At 33.5% G+C, this 17,938-nt stretch overlaps 1 protein-coding gene across 4 annotated transcripts in view; it reads right to left on the minus strand.

Annotated features, from left to right (window-relative positions):
* Positions 1-350: 350 nt before the first annotated feature.
* The window catches only part of RAP1A (RAP1A, member of RAS oncogene family), an 86,756-nt gene continuing 69,168 nt past the window's right edge, over positions 351-17,938 (minus strand). For all 4 annotated transcript variants that reach the window (XM_026712934.2, XM_026712933.2, XM_087929331.1 and 1 more), the window contains 6 exons: positions 16,892-16,960; positions 15,212-15,268; positions 14,187-14,327; positions 6,671-6,814; positions 2,788-2,903; positions 351-1,074 (listed from right to left, as the gene is read on the minus strand). In XM_026712934.2, coding sequence (XP_026568719.1) covers positions 2,817-2,903; positions 6,671-6,814; positions 14,187-14,327; positions 15,212-15,268; positions 16,892-16,960 — 498 coding nt within the window. In that variant the 3' untranslated portion in view covers positions 351-1,074; positions 2,788-2,816. The remainder of the gene's footprint in view (positions 1,075-2,787; positions 2,904-6,670; positions 6,815-14,186; positions 14,328-15,211; positions 15,269-16,891; positions 16,961-17,938) is intronic.

The following is a 17,938-nucleotide window of genomic DNA, read 5'->3' on the forward strand; positions in this document are numbered from 1 at the left end:
CAACAGATTTGTATTATAGAATTCAAGAATGTATTATAGTTTCCAGAATTAAAACTTAAAAGGTACCTACATTCATAATCTACTGGTCCATCATGTCTATTTGTATCTACTATTACTTTTTGGTTTCTGTGTTTGTCTAATACAATGGTGGGCATTCTTTAATGATTGTTTACTTATACAAACACTCTTAACTGCATTTTCAAACCACTTCTGCTTTCATCATATGCTGGTTCTGGTACAACCAAAACGAGAGTTACTAGTGTACTTGTATTTATTATTACAAACATTTTTCACTTTTTCAATTAAAAACCGAGACTTGCAACCTAAAAGAGTAACACACAAACAAAGTGGAAATGTACTAAAATTTAATCAATCATAAAAGCTGTAATTTAATCCGTGACAGTAAAACACAAGAAGCAATATTAGAATTGGTTTAGTATATTATATATTTTAGCTTTCAAAGCCATAGAAATCAGTTATCCCAGTTTATTTTCCTATAAAAGACCCATTTGTTTCCAAAGCATAATGCACAATTTTAATTAGAATATAGGGCAGAATGAAAATGATAGTCCATAACTTTTTAAATATAAAATGAAGTCAATGACTTGGAAAATTATCGCTGCAGTGAGTATGAACAGTAAAATTTGTATAGTTATATCTATCATGATAGATATCAAGTATTAATGACTGATCATTTTTAGTGCTTGATGGGCACAGGATTATGGGAAGAGGTCAATATGAAATTATAGTAGCAATATCTAACATTTGAAATGCATCCATGCTCTTGTATAATCATACAACTAGAGTCAATTATATTTATTATCACATTTGTTAACTATTGCAAAAGAGAAGTACTATTGTCTTTAATTCCAAGAGATATACAGAGCAATTTTATTTTCTTATTTTTTTTCCTCAGGGGCTTTTGTGCAAACCATTGTAAGATCTAATTTCTTCACATAATATATAAAAACAGAAGCCTCTTCAGATATGTTGTCAATTTGTGATATAGCTTTTTTGAACTTCTGGAATGCTGGCACTTTCCAAATTAGGCAACAGTTCTTCATTCCTGCGATCCTAGGTAAAGAAGTCAAAGGGAAAAATTAACATTCAAGTCAAAATAGTGTAATGTGAGCTACCAAGAGTCTTGTTCACTGTAGCAGCATAAAAGAGCATTGAGCCTTCTACCAGTCATTTTCAATCAGCACCAGTGGCAGGGAATTCTTGGACTTGTTGTCCAATACATCTCAAGTTAATTAAACTGGGAAAAGTATCTTTTTTTTTTACTTTCCAGATTACACCCCATGATTCAAGTTTCAGACAGAAGGACAGATATCTACAGAAGAACCTGTCCTTTCTGTATCAATACTCCAAATGGGATACTTCCTCCATAAAGATGTTTCATTGGTATAGACTTAGCACTGATTAAAATAGTTTTCTCATATTTGTTAATGGATTAATCACTGTAAACTTGAGTACAAGCAGACATACACATAAGGGGGATTCCCAACTGTCAGTCCTGAGGGTGATGGGCCTTCTGGAATGGTATGGGATATGAGACAGCGGTTGAGAGATGGGTATGAAGAGGATGGTATATGATTTCTGCAGCTGCTACTTTACCTTTATGTTATTAACTGCATCTTTTGCTAATAATGATACATACTCATCATAAAACATTTTTCATCAAGGTTGGGATATAAATATTTTAATTCAATAAATCTATTTTCACTGAACCAACTAAAATGTTACAAATAATTATGCAAACTTCTGACTTCTCAAAAGACCTCACTTCAAGACCCCATTTTCTTCCGAATGCACAAGAGTACCAAACAGAGAGGGAACTTGGACAATAAATGTTGACCTTACTGCGTATACCCCCATCCCTAAGTTTCAGTTCTTGCACTAAGCAGGAAAGATAAATCACATGAGCAGAAACACCCTATAGAGCTTGTATTTAGTTTATTCAAGGTAATTTAAAATACAAAATACCAAAATATTTTTTTTAAAAAGTAACACAACATTAAAAAGAAAAAAAATGCCTCAGAAAAAAATGTAATAATACACGCATTACATCCTCACTGGTTGAATGCTGATTAATATAACAATATTAATTTCCCTCCCTTACAAAGCAGGCAAAAAGCATTTTAAACTACTCAACTACTAAATCTGTTTACAAATTAATGGCCTGCCATCTATATACTATGCTAATCCTTTCAGAGATTGTAGACTAAAACTGTAATCAAGCCTTCTAACAAATGTGTGAAGAGATGGACAGAACACTGAGATAGAAAACTAATGACAAATGAAACAAGGAATAGGGAGGAAAAGAACATCCTAGGATTTACTGTAATCCTGAAACACTTATCTATAATAGAAAAAAAGCATTTGTGGCAGGATACTGGCTAAAGAAGGTACAGTATATAAACCAAGAATAACTTATCAGAAGAAAACACTATACCAAATGTTGTGCATGTCATGTTTACAGTGTGAAAGTTTTGCATCTAGGTCTTCTGAAACTAAAAGATGATCTTTATCTAAAGTACTGAATAAGAAAGAATGCTTGCCAAAATTTTACAGAAAACAGCTTTCAGTTCCACTGCAGCTTCTGTTCCACAGTCCACAGTTGCCCTTACATAACAGAGTGGCTTCAGGGTAAAGTCAGTGGAAACATGTCTCAGGAAACAATAATTGGATTTGACTGTTCAGCCATACTGACAGAGAACTTTAAAAGTCTAACCCATCTAGAAGTTCCCAAGTTTTGACAAACCTGAAGGGAATGTGTTTGCTTACCTGGCTCAGAGCTGCTGCATGCTGTCCGTCTAAAGCAGCAGACATGACTTCTTTTTAGGCTTCTTCTTTTCCACTGGTGTTTTTCTATTTATCTGTCTGACAAGATCATAAAAGATCTACAAAAGAAAGAGGGGAAAAAAAGCACCGAAAGCAATTAGAGAAATAGGTTTTATAGAATGAAAATTTCTTTAAAAAATTCATCTAATAAGCTTTGTGCTGTTATCAAGTGAGAAAGAAATGGAAAGAAATCTGATGTCAGAAAGAAGAGTTTGTCACAAAAATGCATTCAGTTAAAACAAAGATTTAGTTGATTTCCTACTGGGACTTTCCTAACCATGGAAACTATGCACATGCAAAACAAAACAAAAAGTGCTCTTAAAAATATTCCCATTACTTTAAATGGGTATTGCTTCAACAAAGACAGTATCATATCCTAAAAATCCTTATAAAATTAATACCGTTTTACTGGCAATTGTAAGCATGATATGCTACTGTCCATGTGTAAATTCTGTATACAGAACACCATGATACTATTATTTGTCTCCCCTTCTCATTCATTCTCTCTCTCTCTCTCTCTCTTATAAGAAAGTTAATTTTGCAGGACACATGAATACTTTCTGAGAATAGTCAATCTAACAAAAGCTGCGCTAAGAGATAAACCTATCAAATCATTAATGCCAAAGTGTTTCACGTGCAAAGCACTACTCTTGGAGATAGATCATCTTGTATATGCAACTACCTATCATATAAACACAAATGTCACATTTTATTGGTGTGGGTATAGTCTGGGGGATAAAAGCACTTTCCTTTCTCAGAGACTGCAGACACAGTTCTTGTAAAAGTCAACTCTGTAGCAATGCAACCTTCACTTCACTTAAGGCAAAGTTATCTGTGCTCTGTGAACTTGGTGATTTGCTTGTAGATGTTTCATTACCCAACTGGGTAACGTCATCAGTATAAGTAATCTAAACTCAGAGAACACCAAGGACACTATATATACTCAATTAAAACCTAATTTAACTCATTTTTCTCTTCCAACCCTGAATGCTCTGAAGATTCCAGCAAGCTTTAGTATTTTGTGAACTGCAAAATCCAGAAATTAGTGCCTTGATATTATCTTTAAATAATAATATTATCTTTAAAAGCCCTAAGGGATAACCAAGCATTTTCTAAAAGCATGATAAAACCAGCATCTCTTTTACTCAATACAACAGCATTCTATAAACAGTTATATGAGTTTCTGCAATCAGCCAAGCAAAACATATCAGCAGTCTAATAAGGTCAATCTGACTGCTTCTTGCTAGATGTTCATAAAGCTTAGAGGTCAAAGATTGCAATGAACAGATTTGAGAAAAGATTTTGGAGGAATAAGCAGACAGCACCTACTATATTTTCCAATAATGCTGCCTCAAAGACATTCTATCTTACTGCTAACCATTTATTAACATATTCAAAATATTTGAACCAGATGTAAGGAAGTGAATTAATACAATCCTCTTACATCTAGCTGTTTCAAGGATCCTCCTATTTTGTTTCCATGTCTTTTACCTTCACTCAAAAAAATCCACGTTTTACAAAAATGTAGAATCTGGTAACATGAACTTCAGAGTTCAAATGTTCCTTTGAAATCATCATTTGCTTCATGGTTTGTGTAACACAATCCATTTTTCTAGTAAATGAGAGGAATATGAAATCCCGAAATCCCTATATAATGTAGTATTTCCAAATTCCCCCTCCCCCCCCAAAAGAAAAAATAATCCTTCCCTTAATATGTTTTATTAAAAAATATAAACTTTTGTGAGCTGCAGCTCATTTCAACAAATGCACAGAGTGGTTACACTGATGTACTGGAAGATTTAAATTGGGATTAGATGTTGGGGTGGGGAGATGGGTTAGTTATGCAGATTCAATTTACATGTGACACAGATTACAAACACCTTATCAATTAACAACTGCAATGTGTTAAACCAGTTCCGTTTGTTGAGACCTTTTAAGATTGTGTGAAATATTTTATATGATTTTGGTAATCACTCATTCAACAGTACTATGAAAAGTGAGACTTGAAATAATGTATCCTGGGAGGTTGAAATGCTCTGATACTATAAACAAAAGCAGGCAGCATATTTAAGCCTTAACTTCATACTCTCAAACGATAGAATAAGGTATTTAGACCCTTTTAATTTGTTAAAAATTATTGATTGCAATAAAAAAATGAGCTCCTAGAAATGCTATCCATCAGAGACTTTAAGTTTATAATTCACACTTATTCACATCTGTTTTGTTTTGTTTTACTATTCTACTTGTGAAGGATGGGAACCAGAGTCCAATTTTCTTTTCCTAAGGAAGGAAGGCTGAGTCCTCTTTTATTCTACTGTTCAGAACTAGATTGACAAAGTATGCTTTCCATAGTGGCTCTTGTTTAAGAAAATCAAAGCAAGTATGACAACAGCTCTTCTGGATTCTGAAAAATGGAAATTACAAGAGGAAGTCACTTCTTCTTTCCAAAACATAAAATAATAATGCAATCTTTAGCAGCTCCACAGTCTTGGCAGAGTCCAAAGAATATTAAAGGTCAGTACAGAAATTTGACCAGTCTTCTCAAAAAGAAAAATAAATCAGAGCAAGAAATGAGAAAGAGAAGAGCAACAAGAAAAATGACGGAGTACATATTTTCATCTTCAAAATAAATGCTATCCGACATTAAAAATCTCATTCACTAGATGAGAATGTCTAATTAATTTAATGATGTCTGTGCTGAACTTATTAATCAATAGGCAATACTTATACTCTCCTGGGATAACTTTTGTTAACTTTTGGAGTGCTTTTTAGTCTTATCAAGACACATTACTACCAATCTTGCATAACATTCATTATTATAGGCAGGATGGCAACTTAGGCAAAGTTGCCCTGTATGTCTTATGATTCAGGCACTTATTTAACATCTTGCTGATCCTGTTGTGAAAATGGCCCACTTTACTTGGACAGGGCTACACTCAATTTTAAGGACCAGGTTCACAATTTGTGGGTCCTCCTTGATGTGGCATCAATGCTAGACAGTACATTTATCATATTTAGCAGAGTGAACTCAGGCTATAGTAATTTCAAAGTTGGATTGCTACAAATCTCCTCTTGCAGGATGGTTATTAATAATAGATGAAAAACCAGATTTGGCCCAGAATGCAACAGCATGGCTGAAAAGAAAGAGTGTGCCATATACCTTAAATATTTTAAAAATGTTAAAACTATGCTCATGGATGTCCATGAGATGTGTGTAGGCATGTTGAATTATTAATTTGCTATCTAGAGCCAGTGGAATTAAGTGGCATTATAAATTTGTTACCTAACAATCCAAGTCAAAGAATGTAAAAAAATACAGCATATCATTTAATATATACATATGTAACAATACATACATATATGAAAGGAAGAAGCCCTGTATAATTAACCATTCACTGAAGGCACCAAACAGTTTCTATCAGTACTGTAAAGTTATAAATAAAAAACAATGCTACTGCTTTCAAAATACCTGGGTAATGATAATTTAATAAGAATACTTCTATCTGCTCATCAGGAGTCAAAGATCCTAAGTTATTTGTTTTGCTTGTTTATGAAATCATAGAATTTATTATCACTTATGCGTTAGAGAAGAAAATATTAACAGGCAGCAATGTAGACTTATATGCTTTGATGGTGCAATTCTCACTTTTTGAAACAAAAATATCAATGGTAATTATCTGAAAAGCTTCTTTCAGACCGGCACATTAAAGGGAACATTTCTGAGAGATTCTACTGGCAAAATGCAATAGAACTATACAAATAGAAAATATACTCATGCTTACAAGCCAGGTAATACAATGCCTTCTGAAAAATCAACCAATATTACCTCATTAACATTGATTTTAGACTTTGCAGATGACTCTAGAAAGGCACAGTTACACCACTGTCTTGCTAAATTCTGTCCCTGTTCTTTGCCAACTACTCGTTCATCTTCCAGATCACATTTATTGCCAACCAGAATCATGGGAACCTGTCCAAAGAGAAAAGAAATATATGTGTAACTGACGATAAAATAAATGCTTTTAAGTTCCTTACTTTGGGCTGGCCTGAAAAAAAATTGCTGGCTAGTCTCCTGTCATGAGAAAGTAAGCATATCAATGAACTTTCCAAACGTTTATACCTTCTATTTAATAGTTGTCAAGACAATTCATAATTATCAGGGCAGTGTAATCAGGATAATATCAAAAGATTAAAAGGTTTTGCTTTCTGATTCCTTGCTGGTGTTTAATGCACAATCCTATCTTTAGTTTACAGATCTACTTCATTTAATTCCTAAGGAATACAGGGGTTTTGTGTTTGTTCAGCTACACATTATTATTACTATTATAAGCTTTCCTCCTACCACCCCAAGGTGGGTGAAGGTGAAAAATTCAATTAAAACAAAAAAGACAGATAGACAGACAAGACCCTCAGTTTTAATCTTCACTAAATTGAGATATAATCCCCCAAAGGAGTTTGTGAAGTCTGATAGCACATTAACTGAGATGCTGAACTTGTGACAAGGGATATTCTAGTTCCCTCTGAATCCATCTAAGTGATTGGGGCTAATCATGCTCTCTCAGTCAAGTTTTCCTCACAGAATTGCTGTTGTGGGCATAAAATTAAAATACTGCACCATACACTGCTTTGACTCCCAGGGTGAAAGCTAGTAGATATTAATACACCCATCTTTCCCCACAAGAGATTGTATAATGGGTAGACATGTCTAGCTATTTGTTTTGCAACCAATTCTATAATATAATCACCATTATTGACAAGTTATGTTTGCAGAAACAAAATGTGGAACAGAATATATTAAAATGCATTATTATTAATTATTTTCATCAACAGAGATCTCTTGTTCCTCTCTTTGACCACTGCTGGAGTGAAGACTAAAAGGAAAATTTTAAGCAAATAATGTATTTTTAAAAAAGCACTGAAATATTGACCAATCAAAATCAAGCTATTTTCAGTTCTGAAAATATTAATTACAGTAAGCAATCTGTAAATGCCCATTAGTTCAAAAAAGCAAAACAAATATTGCTTCTCCCTTCCTCCAAAATATCCCACAGATTCAATGAAATACACAATAGACTGAAATTTGCAAGAACATTATGAATTTCTGAGGAAATGCAGTCTGTCAGAGTCTGCAGTCCGTCCCTCAATGTTCTGATTTTGCATTCTATTTCAAACTGAATTGAATTGAAAATTGAATAACATTTTATTTTAATTAGATTACATTTGCATGCTCTGTTGTTCAATCCAAACATCAAAAGGAGATGTATAAATCCCAATGAGTTCATGGAAATAGGAGAATCTTTGACACCAGTTTTGAACTTCAACCCCAGTTTCATATACCATTCATATATTTGAATAATAGACATTGAGCTTCCCTTGATAAAGGCCTGCCAAATTATGGATCTTTGAGGTGGGAAATTACAAAGGAGGAAATTACAGAGGACTGCTTTTCTCCACATTAGTTCCTAGAGTTTGATGAGAATGCAATCTATAAAATATACAATACCCTAAACATTTATTTACTCTAGAAAAGGATGGCACTTCATAAAGAATTGGAGCTGAGGTAAAAAGCTGAAGGATTTTACAAAAGAAATTATCTCTAAGGTTTGGCATGAGCACAGACATTTAAGATTATGAACAAAAATGTAAATAATGAATCTGAGAGCAAGCACAATTCTGTACTTGCTAGCAAGTCTATAAAATGAACATCTAAAGGAGTTGTTTTCTCCATTATATTAAGAAACAAATACAAAAACTGCTGTCACTGAATTTTTTAGTGAGAACCAACATTCAGTACATGAGGCTGGACTGACTATTACAATTAAAACCTGACCCACAGAATGAGAGAATGGAAAGAAAAAAGGAGATTACTCTAGAAATATTGGTCCTAACAGCATGTTTTAAGCCTGGCTAACTGGACAGGGTATGGGAAAATCCATGTTTATCTATGAAGAATGATAATGGACTTTCCAATTGTGGGTGACAATCAGATATAGAGAGAACTTCCATACATTGCCAAAATTTGCTTTTTTGTAGGAGACAGATAAGTAAGTGATGAACATGAATAGGACCTGCCTCTTGGCAAGCTTTTTATACTTTGTGCAAATCTGTCATTTTAGCTTGTTTACCTGTGCTTCAAATTACAAACTAATAGTGAATATTGAATAGATTCTGAATTTAAGTATGAAGATTGTAGTGCTACATATTCTCAACTACTACACACTAATAGTATTTATTTCAAATTGACTATTTACATTGTTTTGAAAATGTAAATAGTCCGAATAGAAGAGAAAGCATTTTGATTAAAATAAGTTATCCTATATTTTTAAGGTAGTCATTCATGTCCCTTGGCGATACCATTCACAACAGTACAAATGAGAACATTTTAGCGTATTAAAGCCTGACAAGTAATGTGTTAGTAAAAAAGGAAAATCAGAAACAAGCAGAATTATGGAACTAGTCTTCAATCTAATTCATTTGATGTATCATCTGATAAGTGTCTCACTTCATGGGTGAAAACAGCTTCACGAGCTATATGACTTTAAATGCTTAGAAAAGAATTGGATTTCAAAAGGTCTACATGAAAAATCATCCCTATTTTAAGGAAGATTAGTTTTACGTGTACTTTTTTATATATCTACTTAAATCAGAATAGGTAGCAAAGGCTTATAGAAAAGAAAATGAAACAATGATTGGTGTAACAGTAGAAAAGCAGAAATACGCAACTAAAATCCCTCTACTCATGAATTTTAATAGGTTTTCTTCAATAACAATTTAAATACAGTATTTTCTGATTTCAAAATAAAGCCATCTTCTGCCTTGTCAGATCTAATTTGTTAGACAGATGTTATCCAGTTCCACTTCTCCATTTTAACTTCCCTACTCTGACAGAGAAAATTTGAAGGAAAACTTCACTCATTCATTAATTTTATTCATCTTCGTAGCAGGGAAGTTTTCATAAAAACAAAATTATGGTTCCGTTTCAGACAAAGTAAAGTTAGATTCCAATTTCTCATTTGAGGTTCAACTGTAGAATGCCTGGGAAAGATCAGATTAGATCAATGCTATCACATTCATAGTAAAATGTACTGCCAAAATAATGGATATCTTGGGTAAATTGATATTTCTAGGATCTACTACTGAATTCTTGATATTTTTCCTATTAAAAATATTTCCATTTGCAATGGAATTATGTAGTCTTCACTTTCAGCTGCAGCCTTAGTTATTTCAATTTTTGGGAAAGGGAAAAATACATAGTATTCTAGCTTTAGGCATACTAATAAAAGCAGAACACTAAATAAAGTGGGCATTTAATCTAATCTAGAACGGCTGTTCAAAATGAAATGCTATTACCAGGTCATAATATAGTGTATTCCAAACCACATTCAACTTGGATTATACAGTGAACAGCAATGACTATAGTATAATACCTGTGTTGGAAAAGGGTACAGTACAACAATATATTTTTGTTATCATTACTTGTTATCCCATTTAGTAGATAAAATACTAAATAGCATTTCACTTCTCATAGGAAGGCAGGGAGATGCTCATATTATGAAACAAATATAGTGATGTCTTTTCCCTGTCTACAGTAATAATTGGCAACGTGTTCATGCTTCTACCAAGGCTTAATGCTATAAGTAAGTAAATAGTTCACCATAAAGAGAAAAAGAAAAGAAAGAAGGTCAGTTATTTTGGCTGGAAAATGAGTTATTTCATTAAGATATTTATATTCACACACACATAAACACTCGCACTCATATCACTAGACTCTGGATGGAACAGTAGCAAATGTTTACAAATATGACAGAAAAAAAGCTCAAATACTAAATGATGCTGGGCCAAACTAAGTAACAGAAACATTACTTCTGAACATAAAATTTTGTACAACCACTCTAAGCACAAAAGTTAAACATGCCTTTTCTCCAACTTTCTTTTCCCAAGACGCAAAAGACTGGATGCCTTTTTGTCAGAATCACAACTTCCATCATAAAATACTCTTGAGGAAATAAGGATAGACTTAGGTCAATGAAAAAACCTGCAGTAAACAAATACATTGTTTTTTTGGGATTCTTTATAACACAATATTCACTCCAGCTGGAATCTGCCTGTCTTGTGAACTCAGGGAGAGAAGGTTTATCATAGGTCCAGTCACAGAAAGAACATCATTATTAAGAACTCTGCCGCTGTGCCTCCTCAGGGCCAATCCTTTGTCTCTGGAATAGCCTTCCCTACCTTGCTACTAAGACTTATGTACTAAGTTTCTAAAGACCAGGCTTTTTCAGTGGGCCTTTTGAGACAAGTGGAAGGTGAAACAACATCCAGAAAGTAAGTGTTCTAAAAGGATGGAATTAGAGCAGTTTAGTTCTATTGTCTGTTGTGGGCAGAGGTGTGGTGAACTATTGATTGTAATGCTACAATTTAACACAGAACTGTAAACTGCTCAGATTTTTCGGCCTAGAATAGTATATAGAAAATCCAATAAAATAAACACATAAATAAAAGATATAGTAGTAAGCAGTTTTATGAAATATATTGGGTCAATGGCATTTACTGAAGCCTGAGATAATAGCAATAGCACTTAAGACTTATATACTGCTTTATAGTGCTTTACAGCCCTCTCAAAGCAGTTTACAGAATCAGCATATTGCTCCCAACAATTTGGGTCCTCATTTTACCCACCTCGGAAGGATGTAAGGCTGAGTCAACCTTGAACCTGGTGGGATTTGATCTGCCAAATTGAAGTTGGAGAACTTGAAGTACTGCACTCTAACCACTGCGCCACCAAGGCTCCATTATGCATGAATGTCTTTGATAAGCACTTAACAAGTTCAGAATTCTTGATAATTATTATTATTAATGAAAATGTACACCAATATTTTTATTTAAGTAGCAACTTAAGAAATAATACAGAAAAACATATGTAGAAAAAAGCACAATTTGGATTCAGCAGTATAGCCAAATCCATCTTAACGCAAAGTATTGCCAAAAGTCATAGAACTGTTTCCTAAATTGGTTATAAAGCAAATTCAGCAAAATGGCCAGACAAACTGACAACATCACATATTACATGCATTAAGTATATGAAGAAATTCATTTAGAAAGGATTAGGTAATTCTTTGAAGAATGAATTAAGACTGCCAGGATCAGATGGATTATATCCCAGAATTCTGAAAGAACTGGCAGACGTGATCTCGGAACCACTGAATATAACATTTCCAAACTCCTGGAGCACTAGTGAAATACCAGAGAACTGGAAAAGAGCTGATGTAGTTACAATCTTCAAAAAGGGGGAAAATGGATTCAGGAAATTACAGATCAATCAGCTTGAATCAATATCTGGACAAATCCTGGAAAAAATAACCAAGAGCCTGCAAACACCTAAAAAATGACCAAAGCTATTACCAGAAGTCCACATGGATTTGATACAAACAGATCATGTGAGACAAATCTTATTGCTTTTTTTCTTTACAAAATGGCTAAATTAGTGGATTGGGGAAATACTGTGGACATAATTTATTTAGACTTCAGTAAGGTAATTGACAAAGTGTCTAATCAATAGATGGGGGAAATACTGTGACATAATTTGCTTAGGCTTCAGTAAGACAATCGACACAGCCTATTTCTTAGTCAGATAGAAAAATGTGGGATAGATAGCATCACCAACAGATGGATTGCAACTGACTGACTAACTAGATTCAATGTGTAATCTTCAATAGAACTACATCTACATGGAGGAAATCATGCAGTGGAATACCCCAGGCTTATCCCAGTATTCTTCAACATCTTCATGAAAAACATATGAATGATTTAGATGAGGGGATAGATAGAGAACCCATCAAATTTGCATATAAAACCGATCTGGGGGGAATAGCCAACACTTTAGAAGATAGGCTCAAGATACAGAAGGATCTTAATAAACTTGAACACTGGGCCTATCTAACAAAATGCAATTTGGTGCTAAGAAAAGGTTTTAGACTTAGGCAAGAAAAACCAAACACAGAGATAAAAAATACGTAGTACCTGGCTCAACACAAATGACTGTAATAGGGATCTGAGTGTCCTACTGGACAACTACTTAAGTATGAGCTAGCGGTATGCTGCAACTGCCAAAATAACCAAAACCCCTGAAAATCTAGGCTACATCAACAGAGGGACAGTTTCAAGATCACATGAAGTGATAGTACCACTTTATACTGCATTGGTAAACACCATACAGCACTGGAATACTGCATCATATTCAGAATACTGTTCTGGTTCTATGATACAAAAAAAGATGCTCCAAAGAGTGCAGAAAAGATCAACAAAGATGATACATGGTCTGGAAGCTAAACCATATGAATAGTTGTGAGAACTAGGTAAGTCTAGTTTAATAAAGAGAAGAACTAAGAGTGACATGATTACAGTCTTCCAATGTTCAATGGGCTATTACAGAGAAGAGGGAGATCAATCTATTCTCCAAAGCATCTGAGGGCAAGACAAGAAGTAACGGGTGGAAGATTATCACAGACACATTAAACCTAGAATTAAGGAGAAATTTCCTGACAGTGAAAACAATTAACCAGTGGAATGCCTTGCCTCCAGAAAATGTGGGTCCTCCAACACTAGAAGTTTTCAAGAAGAGATTGGATTACTGCTTGTCTAGAGTAGTATAGGGTGTCCTGCTTGAACAAGGGGGTTGGAGGAGAAGACCTCTAAGGTCTTTTTCAACCTTGTTATTCTATGATCTATGAGTTTCATTCTCATCAAATGGAATTGACTGCTCTGACATTAAGCTACATTCTGGAAGAGTCACTTTCTCCAAATTAAGAGTATAAGAAAGAAAAAAAAATCTATGTTGCTATAAATTATTGAAGGATTATTTACTGTATTGTTACCAATAATTTCATACAGTTTTTAAAAAAGCCACAAATGTTGAAGACTAAATAGTCGTGAGTGTAATTAGAAACATTTTCTACTGAGAGTGAAAATGCATCTCTAGGTAATAATAATAATAATAATAATAATAATGAGTCTTTGAGAACAGTAGCAACATAGTTCAGTGGAAGCTGATGGGAGGACAGGATGGGGCATCTAGCTTAAGGGTCAACTTGTCTCGAGCAAAAGGTATGCAGTGACCCTTTACTACATGATTTGAATTTTTCCAGAGTTCAGTGCCCATTCAACTTTGGTGACTAATTCGCCAGTAATATCCACATAAATAAATGAAATGTTCAATCAAGAATGTTATTGCCTCATACAAAATATTTAGAACAGTTTTTCAGTCACACAGACACTGCACAAAAACAGATGCTGCCTTGTTTAAAAATGCAATGGATCACAAGACAAAAATCCTATTTACTTACATCTTCAGTGTCCTTGACCCTTAAGATTTGTTCCCTCAGGTCCTGTAAGTCATTGAACGTGGACTGTGCTGTAATAGAATAAACTAGTGCAAATCCTTGACCATTCTTCATATACAGATCCCTCATTGCGGTAAATTGCTCCTGCAATCAATATGTACATATATTTAAAAATTAATTATTCAACAGAGTTATCTCATGTTAAACCAGAGACAAAAGTGTCATTGTTAATGTTGAAATTTTCACTCTGCTCTTCCAGAAAACCAATGAAGCATGGGGATGTATTTTTAATTATATCAATTATTTCAATGTAATTTTTGAAAATTTAGAAATGAAAAAAGTATCCCAAACAATGTTCTAAAGCTAAAGTTATTTTAGGAGTTATCCTATATTTTACATACAGTACATGAGGGTGCCTCTATTTTTTTTAGTGAAGGACAACTGTGTATAGTCCAACTAGACTCTTCTTTCTTCTCTCTTATACGCATTCAAACAGCACAGATGAAATAAGCGGCTAGCTTTAGAAAACTGTAGTCAGACCATATGTTATGGGAATACATGTCTTCAAATCTATTAACTTCTGCTGTAAAGAGCAAAGCAGTATTAAAATTCAGGAAAATTAATATTAATATGGAGAATTATCTCCATATTTATCTGCTTTGCAATTGACAATAGTCCTAGCTAATGACAGTAACAGGTTGGTATAACAGGTTGGTCTGGTCTGAGTCCAATAAAGAACAGCCAGTTAAGCCATTGTTAAGCAAAACTAAATTATTCCAGGATTATGTAAATATTTTTACAAATACTATTGGAATTCTGTACTTGGAACCGAAGATCATGAAATTTCTATTTACTTCTCATAAAAGCAATCTTAAATATGTAAGTGTATGACTTGAGCTATTCCTGGATATATTATAAGCAAAATTAGACCAAGGAAGATAGATCCCTTCTCCAAAACACTGGATCTCATGTTCTTGCTTCTGTCTTCAAATGGAAGCATTTCAAAATTATTATAGATCTGTACTTACTGTCCCTGCTGTATCGAGGATTTCAAGCATACATTGTTGGCAATCTACTTCCACTTGCTGAAAAGCAAAGAAACAAGACACGCAACTGAAGCATTAAAAATTCAGTGCTTTAGCACACAACTATGGTGAGACATGATCACAGGCATTTACAAATACACAGATTAATCAATATAATTTATTATTCTAAAAATTCTCTAATTTGTAGAAAAACAGAAAAGTTTTCAGTAGTGTGCTTTGCATATCACTCTAAACCAGTTTGCTTAGGTATGTTATGCTGAATATAAGGTTTTGCACAGTACACTATTAGCCATAGCTTCCCAACTACTAAGGGGATGATTATGCTAAGCTGAAACAAAGAAAAAAAAGCCATATTATGGTTTAATGCATTGGATGAACCCAATCTTTGGTAAACTTCTATAGGTCTTGGCAGGAATTTATTCAGATCGTTTCATTCAGTAATATTTAATGTTTGTAAAACAAAGAAGGTTGTTTTTCTAGCTCTACCATAGGTTGCCAATTTGAAATTGAACATATTAAAGCATGTCTTTGACTATTCATATGCCAAGCTTGGTATACTGGAATTGTTATCCAAATGGACAATAGTACTCATTTTTAGAAGTTTTTATTAGATAGTGTTGACATGTATTATAATCAAGAGTAAAAATATCTGAAATGAAATTATAAATGACTTTATCTACCTTGTGGATTTTAAAAATGTTGTGGCTTATAGTTACAAATTACTCCAAAAATAATTGGGGAATATAAGTTGCCTACTTCATTTAAAAAATCTTTCATTAGTTAGCTTGTGTTACTTTTACAATAAATAGAAAATTGACATACTGAAAAAAACAATATTTTCCCCAAATAACTCAACTTTAAATTGAAAAGTTTTATATTAGCTGAGAATATACTAATTCTATAAGCATATAGGTTTTTTTTAAAAAAACCTCAAACTATTATGGTGGAGCCATCTTAAATTTCATCTTCGTTTCACATAAACGTGATGTATTTATATGCTGCAAGTAAATAACTTTGACAAATTCTGATTTATTTTATCTGATATTGTAAAACAAGCCTGCATTCCATGTAATTGTTGGTATTAAGATATGTGGCTGCAACAGGCTTTTGATAATGAACTCTCCTGGCTTTGGAGAGATGGCTGATTATTTCAGAAAATACAAAAGTGGGAAAAACCAATTCACACAGAACTGTAAAACTAGATTGAGCTTTGAACTTCTTTCAAAGGCCACTCCCTCCCCTCTACCAACAAATTACTGCTAAAACAATTTATCTTGTGAATATAACTTGCTCCAACACCACCACCTTTGGAGCAAATATCTGTTTTTGTTTAATTGTTGGCAGTGAAATGAAATGGGAGAAGAATCAAGGGTTTTTTTTCCCTGAGGGTCATGTTTCCAGTTTAGATCATATCTTTATCATTTTACAGAAAAAAAGAAATCTAAGCATAAGTATATGTATAGTTTATAGTGTATAGCGTATCATAGTATAGTATAGTACAACTACAGTACAGTATAAAGAACCAATCACCCACAATAAGAATATTTATTGCACAGAAACTACTGATATTTGTAAAGTAATTTTATCTCAGGTAAGGCGTAAAATGTATATCTGTTCATTGACTGAAATAAAGGGTATGATTTGACATAACTTGTATTTTACCTTTCTGTAAGAGTCTTCTATTGTGGGGTCATATTTTTCAACAAAAATTCCCTGAACAAACTGCACAGTCTGGAAAAGAAGGAAAGGGGAAACATATATTCGGTTAGTTGCCTAAATCCAAAAATCTACAACAGAATATTCAACTGATAACACAGTTTTAAGTTTGGTTATTTGACTTTCATTTCCATGCTCCAAGGTCTAAAGGAATAAATATATATATTTATAATATATATTTACCTATGTGATTTAGAACAGGTTCTTTACTGAAAACTGATTTTCAACCTTTCACGAGTTCAACAAAATATATGAATGGGTTTATTTTTCCAAGCATGTATGACACTAGTCCAATTATACAGTTTAACTAGTTTGTTTTCAAGTAAGAAATTATAGCAGCCAGCTTGAATTCCTTTAGGCTATGTTATACTCCTCCTATACTGGTTCATAAACTATTCCAATACTGATCAATTGGACTATTTTTTCTTAATTCAAAAGCCTTCATGGATTGATCGGGAATGATAGAAGTTGATATCCAATGTCCAAGGTTATCTTGTGACCTGCTCATCGATTAATTCCATAGAGCATCTCCATATTTCTATATAAGTGCAATTTCTCTCATTCCCACCCCCTCACACACACACACACACACACACACAGAAATAGTGCTAGCAATAAAGGACACATATTCTGAATGTACCTCATAGGAATAAAACACATGCTGACAGAGAAATATGGTTCAATATGGATGTACTGTCATTCTAACTAAGTGCCCATGTATTCTCTCTCCCTTTTACCTTGACCTTCCCTCCACTGTGGATGCTCCAATTTATTAACCAGGTAGTTTCTTACACGCAAATCATATAGTCTGAACTAAGCCAGTCCTGAGTCATACGAATTCATTGTATGTAGGTATGTATGTGTACACACATACTATATATATATATATATATGAATGATAATATATTAAATATATTAAAGATGTGAGGCATCAGAACCAAGACACTATGTTGACAATCATAGCTCACAGATAAGTGGGCATGAAAAGATAAA

The sequence above is a fragment of the Pseudonaja textilis genome, chromosome 3, assembly GCF_049901715.1.
Source record: "Pseudonaja textilis isolate UNSWEBS1 chromosome 3, rPseTex1.2, whole genome shotgun sequence".
Lineage (NCBI taxonomy): Eukaryota > Metazoa > Chordata > Lepidosauria > Squamata > Elapidae > Pseudonaja > Pseudonaja textilis.